Source organism: Talpa europaea (genome assembly GCF_964194135.1).
Source record: "Talpa europaea genome assembly, chromosome: 11".
Taxonomy (NCBI): domain Eukaryota; kingdom Metazoa; phylum Chordata; class Mammalia; order Eulipotyphla; family Talpidae; genus Talpa; species Talpa europaea.
In genome coordinates this window covers 21,815,737-21,829,472 of record NC_140078.1, presented here as the reverse complement: position 1 = coordinate 21,829,472, position 13,736 = coordinate 21,815,737, and the positions used below count along the sequence as shown (strand labels likewise).

The following is a 13,736-nucleotide window of genomic DNA, read 5'->3' as shown; positions in this document are numbered from 1 at the left end:
TCATTGGAGATAGTCTCTCCAACTTGTCGTGTATCAAAAATCTTTATTGATACTTCACCGTGATATCCAGTAATTCAATATCTAAGGACTTATGTGAAGGATATGTACAACAAAGATTTAAAATAGAAGGACAGGGCCTCCCCGGTGACGCAGCGGTTGAGTGCTGGGTTGTGAAGCTGCCCGCAGCCTCTGCAGCCCCGGTTCGATCCCCGGCTGCTCCCCAGCCACCAGAGGAGGGTCCCACATGGCACGCAGACCTCTCCTGCTGCCCGCTGCTCCCCTCAGCAGTGTACTTCCATCCCTCTGCCTGCTCTGCTTCCCACTCTTGCTCTGGTGAATTCTCTCACCCTCCCGTGCTTCTGACTGTACCCAGTGCTTGTATGTATGTATATATGTATGTATGTACAAATAAATAAATGAATGAATGAATGAATAAATGAATGAATGAATGAATAAATCTTTAAAAATAAAATAGAAGGACAGGGCCTCCCTGGTGATGCAGGGGGTTAAGACGCAACCTATGAAGCTTCTGCAGCCACTGCAGCACAAGTTCAATTCCTGGCCAGGGAGCTACCCACATGGCACAGCCGACCTCTCCTGACTCATTCACTTCTCCCCTCAGTAGTATATTTTAGTCAGTCTGCCTGTTCTGTTCCCTACTCTGTCTCCGGTGAATCTTCTTACCCCTACACCTCTGGCCTGTACCCCAGTTCTTGTGTGCATAAATAAATAAATCTTTATAAATAAATAAATAAACAAACAAATAAATAAATAAAATAAAAATAGAAGGACGATAGTTTTGTTTTTGTTTTTAACTCTAACACCTCTGTAGTACTTACTATGTACCAGGCACTGTTCTTCAGTGTTCCATATAAATATTCTATATAAATATATATGTATAAACCTTTCATTCTCAGGACAATCCAGTGAAGTAATACTATTATTATCCCAGAGAAATGAAGTAATTTGCTTTAGGATCACACAGTGAGGCCTCCCTGGTGGCACAGCGGTTGAGCGCCTGGTTGTGAAGCTGCCTGCAGCCTCTGCAGCGCCGGTTCGATCCCTGGCTGCTCCCCGGCCACTGGAGGAGGGTCCCACATGGTGCGCAGACCTCTCCTGCCACCCGCTGCTCCCCTCAGCAGTGTACTTCGGTCCTTCTGCCTGTTCTGCTCCCCGCTCTGGCTCTGGTGAATTTTCTCACCCTCCCGTGCTTCTGACTGTGCCCAGTGCTTGTATGAACAAATAAATAAATCTTTAAAAAAAAAATTATTTAAAATTGAAAAAAAAAATCACACAATGAGAATATCAAGTCAAGATATTCATGAAAGCATTTATAAGGCAAAAGGATGGAAATGGCCTAGAGCTAAAATATGGAGTAACAAAATTGTGACACAACCATATAACCAAAAATTATGTTATTTGGTTATTTAAGGACATAAAGGAATTCTCGTATTTAAAAATGACATAAAACTATATATGTCCCAATTTGATTAAATACATATATGCATAGGAAGAAAAATAATTTCCTATTCATAGTTATATCCTTGGCTGGTGGCATTACAGATTACTTTTTTCTTTTCCATATTCCCTGTTTTCCCAAATTTCTGTGATAAGCATGTATTGCTCTTATGATTATTTTCAAATATTAAAACATTACACCTACCAGCAGACCAGATTCTAAAAATGATATCCCTCCCTGCATTTAAGTTCTGGAGAAATGATGTGTACCCTAGCTTTGCATGAAATAATAACAGTGCTATTGCTGGATGCTATGGAAATTTTTCTTACAATCTGGTTTATTTAAAATTTGTTTAATTCCTACCTAGTATGTGAGTACAATGAAACTATACACTCTGAGTAACATGTATAATGACCTAATAAAATTCTTACAAAGCTTAAAAATGACCTTATAAATGTTAAACATGAAGTGAGATTATTATTTCTTTTTTAAAGATTTATTTATTTATGCATACAAGAGCTGGGGTTTAGGCCAGAGGTGTGGGGGATGAGAGGATTCACCAGAAACAGAGTGGGGAACAGAACAGGCAGAATGACTGAAGTACACTGCTGAGGGAATCAGTGGGCGAGTCAGGAGAGGTCTGCTGTGCCATGTGGGCAACTGCTCCCTGGCCAGCGGGGGAATTGAACTCGTGCTGGAGAGGCTGCTGACAGCTTCATAGGTTGCATCTTAACCCTTTGCGCCACCAGGGAGGCCCATGGTTATTATTTCTAATTGTCTAATTTATAACCTATGGATCAGTGATGAATGTGAAGATTTTCTAGACTTCTTTCTTCCGTAGTCTTTCTGGGACTATATGATCCTGCTTCATCCATATCCACAGCTATCTCTCTTACCAGCTTTTCTCCATCCTTACTCCCAACTCAGTACTTCACCTCTAATTTAAGTCATCAATATGAATTGACCATAAAACCAAGGAAAAAGGCTTACAGAGAGTCTGCAACATAATTTGAGTTGGAAGTTTTTCTAAAAATAGAATAACAGTCTGCAGATTTATACATACTGCTGCATTAGACTGTGTTATGCATTGTTTTGAAATGAGAAAAATTAAGAGAAAAATGTTCAAATTGCAGAAATGTTCTGTAAACATAGCTATTCCCTCCCACTTCCTGAAATGAAGATAGCAAAAACTGAAAGTTATTTTGAAAAGCTGTTTTGGTGTGACTTGGTGTAATGGTTGTAAGTCAGTTCTTATTAGCCATGAATCTAATACAAATGCATGAATATGAGCAGGAATGAAGTAGCAAACAGTGGCAAATTCTGTCTCACATTTTCAAAGAAGGAATGGTCAGTATTTCTTCCAGCTGCCTGTTTCAAAATAGGCTATATTATTATCCTTGAAAAGAGACTTTTCTTTTTTTTTTTTTTTTTTCTCATTTATTTCTTACTCTCGTGTCTTTGGAAACCACCATCTCATGAAAATGTGTGACATTGAGCTATATTTTTCTTGAAGGATAGCATATGTACAGTAAAGTACACTAATCTTATGTGGACAGCTTGATAAATTTTTACATGTGCTTACTCTTTTTTTTTTTTTAAGATGTATTTATACAAGAAATGGGGTACAGGCCAGATGTGCCAGAGGGTGAGAGGATTCACCAGAGACAGAGCAGGGAACAGAACAGGCAGACTGACTGAAATACACTGCTGAGGGGAGCAGCGCGTGAGACAGGAGAGGTCTGCCGCGCCATGTGGGTTGCTCCGCAGCCGGCGGAGATTGAACCAGCACTGCTGCGGACAGATTCACAGCGCTGTGCTCAACTGCCTGCGCCACCAGGGAGGCCCTGTGCTTACTCCTTTGACGCAGAATTTTTATCTTTTCAGCTCTCAGGGTTGACAACCAATGTTGTGGACATTATTTTGGCTCATCACTTTGGGCAGGTAAGTGCTGTATTTACTGACTTGCAAGCAAAGCCTTATTTACCTTGGGATAGAAGGGGCACCTTAGAATTCACCTGATCCTAGCAGGCAACATTTTGGGTGCATTATAAGTATAAGGCATGTGGCCTAGCAAAGGCTAACCTTAAGGGAAATATATGCCGCATGGCTCTTGGGGTTTGGTGAGTTGAGACAAAGCAGTGTCTCTCTCCCTTCCCCCACGTGTTTCTGTAAGCACCATGCCATCTGTTAATATTTGACAATATCACGTGCCTCACCAAACATCTTTAGAACTGGAATAAGGTCTGGGAAAGCTTCACAAAAATAGAAATTTCAGAGGGAAGAAAAGAAACCACGAAATGTTAGTACTCAAAGAAGCTTAAAAATTTAAAAAAAAAAAAAGCTTAAAAATTATTTTATTAAATACTCATGTTTTACCAATGAAGAAACTGAAATCTATACTTAAGAGGAAGTGAGTTTATCTATGTTGGTAGGAATTAAATGATAACAATTTTAACACCAATACAGTGTGAGTTTTTTTCCACACCACCATGCAGTTGTCATATACCAACTGGGTGTGCTGCAGTTCAACTCAACCCTGACACTGTCTGCCTAGAGATGGCATCAGATCCCATAAGTAGAGTAAGCACTCAGTCCTACAAGACTACACTTCGCCTCCTTACCACAATCTCCCCTATGTACACATCTCTAATACCAGTTGCAGTTCAGGTTGTCACTGATGCTTCTGACTTAATTGCTACAGATTGAAGTTTCCATCCTCCTCCTTGAGTTTTATTCATTTGCTAAAGTAGTTCACAAAACTCAGAAACATTTTACTTACTAAATTGTCAGTTTATTATAAAAGAATGTAACTAAGGAACATCCAGATGGAAGAGATAAAAGGCAAGGTATGTGGAAAAGGACACAGTTTCTATTCCCTCTGCAGAAATAGCCACTTTCCCAGAATCTGTTTCCACCAACCCAGAAGCTCTTCATACCCTGTCTGTGTTTTTATAGAGGCCTCATTACATAGGTATATTTGATTAAACGATTGGCAGTTGGTTATTGAGCTTCATTTCCAGTCTCTCTTCCCTCTCCAGAGGTTGAAGATGGGACTAGTCCTCTAACCACATGACTGGCTCCCCTGGCAGCCCAGTCCCATCCTGCATATCTGATGCTGTCTTCTGTTTTTTTTAAACTTAAGTGATATTTTGGCTCAGTGTAGAATCTAAGTTGTAAATCTTTTTGCATCAGAATTTGTGAGCATTGTTCTGTTGAATTTCAGCTTTTAATACTGCTATTCTGATTCTTTTTTTTTTATTCTGATTCTTGATTGATTATATGAAACATTTTCTCTCTAGAAGTATATATGTTTTCTTTGTCCTGAATATTTTTTTAATTAATTAGTCACCTTTGTCCTGAATATCATTAAATTATTTTACTATATGCCTTGGTAAATCTATTTCATCCATTATGTCAGGCATTCAGTTGTGCCCTTAAAATCTGGAAATACATATCCTTTAGTTTTAAAATGATTTTTCATGAGCACTATCATTTACTTCTTACCTTACTTTCTCTGTCTTTGGCCAGTTATTAGGACATTGGCTCTCCTGAACTGACACTCTTTTTCTTCTTTCTCATATTTTTCACCTGTATGTCTGTGTTCTGCTTCCTAATAGAGTTTTTTTTTTCACCTTTGCCTTCCAAACTTTCTATTGAGAATTTCTGCCATCTGTTATTTTTTAAGTTCCAAGGATACTTTTTTGTTTTCTCACTTTTTTTAGTAGCATCTTTTTCATTTTCATGGGTGCAGTATCTTATTCTGTGAGAAAATTAACATTTCCAGGATTTTCCTTGTCTCTAAGTCACTTTGTTTCTTGTTTTTATCTCTGTTGTTTACATCGGAGGTGTCAGTTGTCAATTTATCATCTCTCAGTCCCATATCAACCCTTTTTTGCCCTACTTTTGGATTCCTGGAGCTGGACCTTACAGAAATATTTTGCCAGGTTAGAATAAAAAAAGTAAGTAAAGGATACTGGGAGACATTGCACAGGACAGTGGCAGAAAGGCACTATCCAGATGCTGGCCTTTATTTTATTTTATTATTTTTTAAAGATTTATTTATGCATACAAGAACTAGGGTACAGGCCAGAGGTGTGTGGGGAGTGGTGAGAGGATTCACCAGAGACAGAGTGGGGAATAGAACAGGTGGATTTACTGAAATACACTGCTGAGGAGAGCAGCAGGCAAGACAGGAGAGTTCTGCTGCACTATGCAGGTCACTCCCTGGCTGGCCAGGGATCAAACTCATGCTGCAGAGGCTGCAGATAGCTTCACAATGCTGTGCCAACTCCCTGCGTCACCAGGGAGGCCTTGGTCTTTTTTTTTTTTTTAATATGGCACACCAGATCTGGTGACATTCATTATAGCAGCATTAGGTCATCCTTTCTCCATCCTTTGAGCTGTATGTACACAGTCCTGTAAGGAGACAGAAACCACACAATTTGAGCAAATTTTTAAATAAAACATTATTAACAAGTAGAAATTAATTTCTTTTTTTTTTAAGATTTGTTTATTTATACAAGCACTGGGTACAGTCAGAAGCACAGGTGGGTGAGAGAATTCACCAGAGCCAGAGCAGGGACAGAGCAGGCAGAAGGACCGAAGTACACTGCTGAGGGGAGCAGCGGGTGGCAGGAGAGGTCTGCGCGCCATGTGGGACCCTCCTCCGGTGGCCAGGGAGCAGCCAGGGATCGAACCGGCACTGCAGAGGCTGCGGGCAGCTTTGCAACCAGCGCTCAACCACTGCGCCACCAGGAGAGGCCCAGAAATTAATTTCTTAATTAGTGGTGGTTCCTCAAGTGGTGGTTAATTTTTTTTAAGTAGTGGTTAATTTTTCAAAGGAGTAAAATAGAACTTTAAGGGGTCCAAAAGCAGCAAATGCCTGCTACTCCTAGGCAGAGGGAGCTACGGACATAGCTGAGTCCCCAGTCACCAAGACTGAAAGTCAGGTGTGGTTCCCACAGAAAATGTAGTCTGTTAATCCATGATGAAGAGACTTGCTAGGTGAGGGCTGTCAGTAATCAGCAGAAGCTGCTCACCAGATGGGGGCGACAGTTGCCTAAAATAAGGGCTGAGGTGCTGCAGAAGCTGCAGTTGAGTGGGGAAAGCCTAGACCCAAGATTCAACTGCAGCTGGTCTTTTGAGGGTTCCTGACACCTGAGCCACTGGCAAGGAGAAATGTTTGTGCAACGTAACTCCAGTACTACCAAGAATGGTAGATCTGAGGCTGAGAAACCATTAGTTGATAACTGACACAGGTGCTTTTTCCAAATGTCTCTTGATCCCTGGCTGGCTGTCCATATTTAATAAGGGTGGATCACTAAAAGGCCTGTGTGCATCAGGTGAGGCTTATCACTGTGGGCATCAGACAAGGCTGTTTCCTTGGGGAACCCCTAATGTCAACAGCTTTACATCTTTTCTCTGGTACTGGTTAGATTTGCCAGATAAGCATTGAGGTTACACCTCAGACCCTAACGTTAGTATCTGGATTCAAGTACAGAAAAGATCAAGAACCTCATTATTAACTTTGAACACTTTCACGTAACTCTCCTGTTTTCAGTATGGTATATCCACTGCCACCTGGGCCTGTGGCCTCCCAGATCAAAAGCCTTATATTTTATCATTTCCAGAGTATAAACCTTCAGTTTTTTTTTTTCTGGTGCAGAATCCATGGGGCATCTGGAGCTCTGACTTCTTATGCTTATTTCCTGTTACATCATCGATTCAAATAATTAAAATAATCATCATCCTTGGTTCATGATAAACCCTCAAATTGGTCCATGACCAGCCCACTTTTATTTGGTTGATAACCTATTGATTTATTTTTTTTAAAGATTTATTTATTTATTCATACAAACACTGGGTACAGTCAGAAGCACGGGAGGGTGAGAGAATTCACCAGAGTCAGCGCGGGGAGCAGAGCAGGCAGAAGGACTGAAGTACACTGCTGAGGGGAGTAGCGGGCGGCAGAAGAGGTCTGCGCGCCATGTGGGACCCTTGCCGGTGGCCGGGGATCGAACCGGCGCTGCAAAGGCTGCAGGCAGCTTTGCAACCCAGCGCTCAACCACTGCACCACCAGGGGAGGCCCTAACCTATTCATTTTTAATAATGTAGTAAACACCCAAGAAATTGCCACCCAAAACAAATGGTGAAGAAAAAAAGGTGAAAATAACCTGCATTTAGCCAAATGGTCCTGAATCAATCTATCCTCCTGCTTCCCTCTCCCTGAGGAAACCGTCATATTTTGTTAGTCCTCTGTTTGCCTTTGTGACAATCTAACTGCACTTCTATGTATTATTTGAAATTATATACATATTTCTAACTCTGAAAGGATATTATGCTGATATAATTTGGGCACTATTTTATTTAAAATTGTTAAGATTCATCCATATTATTGCTGAATGACTAAACAGCTTTCTGTTGTATTTGTCTATAAGTCTGTCTTGGGTGTACATTTAGGAGTGGAATTGCTGGGTCTTACGTGTTCCCTTCTTTTTATTAGCTTTATTGAGATAAAGAGTCATATATCATTTAATGGACATTTTGGTAAATGAAACTGCATATACGACAGTGGTCCTAATAATCTATACCTTATAGCCTTGGTGTGTAGTAGGCTGTATACCATCTAGGTTTGTATAATTATACTCTCTGATGTTCACACAATGACAGCATCACCTAAACAATTTCTCAGAATATATACCCATCATTAAACAATGCTTGACTGTAAATCTTATAAAATTTACACTTTAAGGTATATAGTTCAGTGTGTTTTAGTATATTTACTGAATTGTGCAACCATCACACTAATTTCAGGACATGTTCATCACCCCAAAAGGAAACACTATATTCCTTAAGTCACTGCCTACTGTACCTGACAACCACTAATCTACTTTTCATCTATGTGGATTTGCCTGTTCTAAACAGCTCATAAATGGAATCATACAGTACATGGCCTTTGTGTCTGTCTTTCATTAGCAAGTTTTTGGGGTTCATCCATATTGTAGCATATATCTATGTTTCATTCCTTTGTATGGTTGAATACTATTTACTATTAGGGATATACTACACTTAATCTGTTCATCAGTTGATAGACATTTGAGTGATTTCAATTTTTTTACTATTATAAAAAGTGTTGCTTTGAATGTTCATTATTCATACACAGATTTTGGTGGTGTACACATATGTTTTCAATTATCTTGAGTATTTATGCACAGGATCATGTCATCTGAAAATACACACCATTTTAGATCTTCCTTTCCAATCTAAATCATTTCATTTTCTCTTGCTTAAACAGAAGATTTTAGGCCCTGGCTAGAATCTCTGGTACTCTGTTGAACAGAAATGCTGAGAGTAGACATCCTTGTCTTGTTTCTGATCTTGGGGGGGGGAAAGCATTCAGTCTTTTACCACCAAGAATGGTGTTAACTATGGATTTTCCATAGATGACTTTATCAGGTAGAGGAAGTTTTATTCCTGGTTTGTTGAGTGTTTTTATCATGAAAGTGAATTGAATTCTGTCAAGTGCTTTTGCTGTGTCTATTGAGATATACATATGAGTTGTGTCTTCTATTCTTTTTAATGTGGTGTGTTATATTTATTGATTTTTGTATGTTGAACCAATCTTGCATTCCTTAAAACTGTTGCTGACGTATCTCTCCAGACATTCAAGGAAGAGTTGACTAGACATTTCATCTCTAATTTACTGTGTGCTTCATTTGTTATTTACTTTTCTTATTATATTGTCTTTAGCATTTACCAGTTTCCTCAGAGTGATTCCAGTGTCCTTCATTTCCAGGTAGACTTTCGTTTCCAAGTGTATGCTTAGTTCACTTCACCCATATGCAAACAAAGTTCTCCTTATCTCTCTGTCACCATCTCTTGCTAGTGACCTTTACACATTGGCCTCAGATATTAACTGAGTCTCTAACTGTCAGTGATACATTTCTTTCTTTTAACACTCCCCTTCTGGTGAGTGTGTGCATACCCAAATGTATTTATATGCTTGTATACACAAGAATTTGGCAGCCTTTCTACTAGCTTCTCAGAAGACCAGCAAGAGAGGGGCCCCCATTGGTGGTTGTGAGGGAGACTCACTTTTCAGTGTATAGACTGTTTTGTTTCTCTTGTATTTTATACCTTTTTTAGTATAAGTAATAAATTTAAATAAATGTAAATAGTCTTACTAAACTAAATATTATAAGTGGAATGAAATGTGTAATTATAATGTATATTAAACTATAGCATATAACAAGCAAAACACTGATTTTTAAAAAAAAATTTATGCATACAAGAACTGGGGTGTAGGCCAAAGGTGTGTGTGTGGGGGCGGGGGTGAGAGGATTCACCAGAGACAGAGTGGGTAACAGAACAGGCATTATCTACTGAAATACGCTGCTGAGGGGCACAGTGGGCGAGGCAGGAGAGGTCTGCTGCACCATGTGGGTTAGCTCCCTGACTGGGGATTGAACTCGTGCTGCAGTGGCTACCAATAGCTTCACAGTGCTGAGACTTAATCCCTTGCACCACCAGGGAGGCCCACAAAACACTGATTTTATCAGTGAAAATACAGAGATGTTAAATACACAGATTTGGGCCTCCCTGGTGGCCTAGGGGTTAAGTCTCAGTGCTATTACCACTACATCCACAGTTCAATCCCCAATCCCCAGCTAGCGCGCTAACCCACATGGTGCAGTAAGACCTTTCCTCTTGCCTGCTGCTCCCTTTAGTGGTATATTTCAGTAGATCCTCCTGTTCTGCTCCCAACTCTGTCTCTGTTGAATCCTCTCACACCCTGCACCCCTGGCCTGCACCCCAGTTCTTCTACACAAAAATAAATACATACATACATACATACACAGATTTAAGGCTATTAAGAGAAATGTTATCTTCCATTTATTTTACCCTTTATAGTTCATATATGACTTTTCTTAATGTTTTGTATTATCCTTCCCCAACTTCCAACCATTGGTTTTTTTTTTTAATGTATGCATGTACACATACATACATTCATTTTGATCTTTAAAACAGCTGACAGGTAACTGGTTATTCTCTTTTACAGATACTATATATATATACATACATATATACACACACACCACATATAAATTTCTCAAATATATATATATATAAATATGTGAGAGAAATGGCAGGACATGATAAAACACAAATATGGAGAGTAGGGTTCTAAATGATATGGTGAACTTTCTAAGTTCCACAGCTAGTACTGGAATCCTAGGATAGTTCAGTTTCTGTTTTTCCTCAGTATGGCAGGTAAGGATATACAGAATATATCTCAGGGTTTTACACTTGATCTGGAGTTGATTACCAACTTTTTCCATGGATGATTCTTTGGTGCCCTCATCCAACATAGCATGTGACAGTAAACCAGTCTGATGCAGATAAAAAAGATTTCAGCCATTCAGCCTCCCAGTACTTCAGTAGGCCCCATATTCTGCACCATTTCCTATCATGGTCAGGGGGATTTGACTTTGGGCATTGAGACTGTAAACCAAACAAGATAGACCTGTACTATTGCTCATAAGTTTACCTGTGTCTTCTTTCGATTGTTCTAGGAAGAGTTACAGGCCAACCTGGACCTGATTCAAACCTACAGGCTGCATATTGCCCAAGATATCAACCAGGAAAATCTTCAGCTCTTCCTGGGTTCCTATAATGGGTAAAATTGTCTCTTATCCCCTCACTTAAGTGAAGACCACTTCAAAAAAAGATAATGGAAATCTGAGGGAGAAGAGAAAGGGAAACATCTTAATATATTATGTGTGTGATGGGATTGCTTTTGTGCTGTTTTACCATGGAAGAGGAAGGACTTACAAATAGACATGAAAACAGCTTTCAAGAATGAATGAAGACCATCTGGACATGTTCAAATACAAGTTGTAGTTTTAAGATGTTTGGAGACAAAATGTATACACATGTGAAATCACAGTAGTAATTTGAGGTGGCACAGGAAAAGTACATGTAAGGGAGGCAAAGGATGAAGGTCTTGGGCCTTGATTCACTTTCTCTTTGCTGACTCTTGTCATCAGGCAGTAGTAACGTGTGGACACTTGTGAATTATCTTTTATTTGTGTTTTCCAAACTCTCATATCTCCCTCAGTCACTGAGAGAGTGATTCTTATCTTGGGACCAGCTTTTCCAAGGTAAAATTGTTATCTAAACTATGATAATTATAAAGAAAACAAATAGTGCTCCTTTTCTTAAGGAATTTATTTCTGTAAACTAGTTGGAAAATTAAACTCAGGACTTGTGAATTTTAGTAGCACTGCTGTTGAAATTTGAAACATACATACAGGGTCCCTCAAAGTTGAGCAAGAGCACAGGACACTTCCTCATCAGATGTGAAGGAAAGACAGTTTCACGTTCATTGATATATTTTGGTTCTCATCACCAAGAAATTATGAGTCGCCATGATTTTAACCTGAAATGGGCATTGTTTCCTTTGTCTCTAGACGCAGAGACCTGGAGATTGAAAGACCCATTCTGGGCCAAAATGATAACAGGTCAAAGACATTAAAGTAAGTCCCTGAGTTTCCCCACTAAGTTGCTAAATATCATTGCCTTTATTAGAGGAATTCAGTGTCCAAGGGATTAAGTATATGCACTGCTTGCTGAATGTCACCTCTTACTTTGTTTTCCCTCAGGTGTTCTACTTTATTGGTGGTTGGGGACAATTCACCTGCAGTTGAATCTGTGGTAAGTATGTCCTGACATAAAAATGAATGACAATAAAATAGAATAGAGCATATATAGCATAGTACTGGTGAACTAGAAATAGTTGGTAAATGCTAGTTTGAATTACACATATCAGGGTTTGCTGTTTGTTATACATTTTGGAAAATGAATTCCACATTTCATCAATCACTAGGTTTCATCAGGAAGGATCAGTGTTGTCCGTAATTGGTTTGTGTGATGTAGTTGACTTTGTGGCAAGTAGTACAGTTTAAGCACCATTTGCCAGACTAAACAGAATTAAACAGGGCCTCCCAGGTGGCGCAGCGGTTGAGCACTGGGTTGCGAAGCTGCCCACGGCCTCTGCGGCGCCGGTTCGATCCCCGGCTGCTCCCCGGCCACCGGAGGAGGGTCCCACATGGCGCGCAGACCTCTCCTGCAGCCCGCTGCTCCCCTCAGCAGTGTACTTCGGTCCTTCTGCCTGTTCTGCTCCCTGCTCTGGCTCTGGTGAATTCTCTCACCCTCCCGGCTTCTGACTGTACCCAGTGCATGTATAAACCAAACAAACAAACAAACAAATAGATAAATAAATAAGACATGCCTCTAGAAAATTAAAAAAAAAAAAAAATAAAAAAAAAATAAACAGAATTAAACAATTGTCAGATTTCTCGCAGCCTCAGCCTTCTGCAGCCACCATAAATCTGGAGCTGTACCAGCAAGCTGGATGGCTGCTAAGAGCCCACATTTTTTTTCCTACCTCCTTTCAAGCATACAGCACATTGTTAAAAAGAGAGAAAATGAAAAAAATCAGAAAATAGAAGGACATGGATAAAAATTATGGTCCCATTACTCCAAGATAACAGATTATATTGTATTAAATATATCACAGTTTTGGGACCTGACTATATACCATTATTAATAGTTTTTTTTCCACATTATAAAGTCAGTATTTCTTTATAACAGTCTTATAAATGCAACTTTGTTTATTTAACATTATTTTTATATTGATTTTTTTCTGATTTGCAACATTAATAATGTTGCTATTGAACATCCTTATAAAATCTTTGCCTGAATCTTTGATCATTACCCTTGTTTGAATTTCCAGAAGTGGAATTAATGTGTCAAAAATCATAAACCTTTGTGAGGTTTTTGATACTTTTTTTGCCAAATTCCATTCAAAAAAAGAATGTACCAGAATGTTGCCATCAGCAATGTATGAGAGTGCCTATTTCACAGAATCCAATCCCTGTTGGATTTTTAAGTTTTATTAGTTGTTAATTTGTTAAGTTAAAAATGGTGTCCCAAAGTTTAATTTGTACTTCTTTGATTGCAAAGGAAGTTCACAGTTTTTTTTAAATTCCCTCCACCAAATCACCCTTGCCTGTACTCCATCTGCCTCCCTCAGCCATTCCCTTCACCCTTTCTCCTATTTCCTCTGGTAACCATTATCTTCTTTTAGCTGAGTTACATTTTAATTTTTTCTGTTATTTGCCTGTAATTGTCTTTTGGGCATTTATCACATAAGTGACACCATCCAAACTCTTTCACTTTTTGACAGATTTCACTCAACATAATCACCTCAAGATTC

General features: G+C 39.3%; 1 protein-coding gene across 4 annotated transcripts in view; it reads left to right on the top strand.

Moving 5' to 3' along the window:
- Positions 1 to 13,736, top strand: part of NDRG3 (NDRG family member 3) — a gene marked incomplete at both ends in the record, with an annotated part of 55,750 nt that overhangs the window by 33,698 nt on the left and 8,316 nt on the right. For all 4 annotated transcript variants that reach the window (XM_084247465.1, XM_084247463.1, XM_084247464.1 and 1 more), the window contains 4 exons: positions 3,344 to 3,400; positions 11,032 to 11,135; positions 11,929 to 11,994; positions 12,121 to 12,172. In XM_084247465.1, the coding sequence (XP_084103591.1) occupies positions 3,344 to 3,400; positions 11,032 to 11,135; positions 11,929 to 11,994; positions 12,121 to 12,172 (279 nt within the window). The remainder of the gene's footprint in view (positions 1 to 3,343; positions 3,401 to 11,031; positions 11,136 to 11,928; positions 11,995 to 12,120; positions 12,173 to 13,736) is intronic.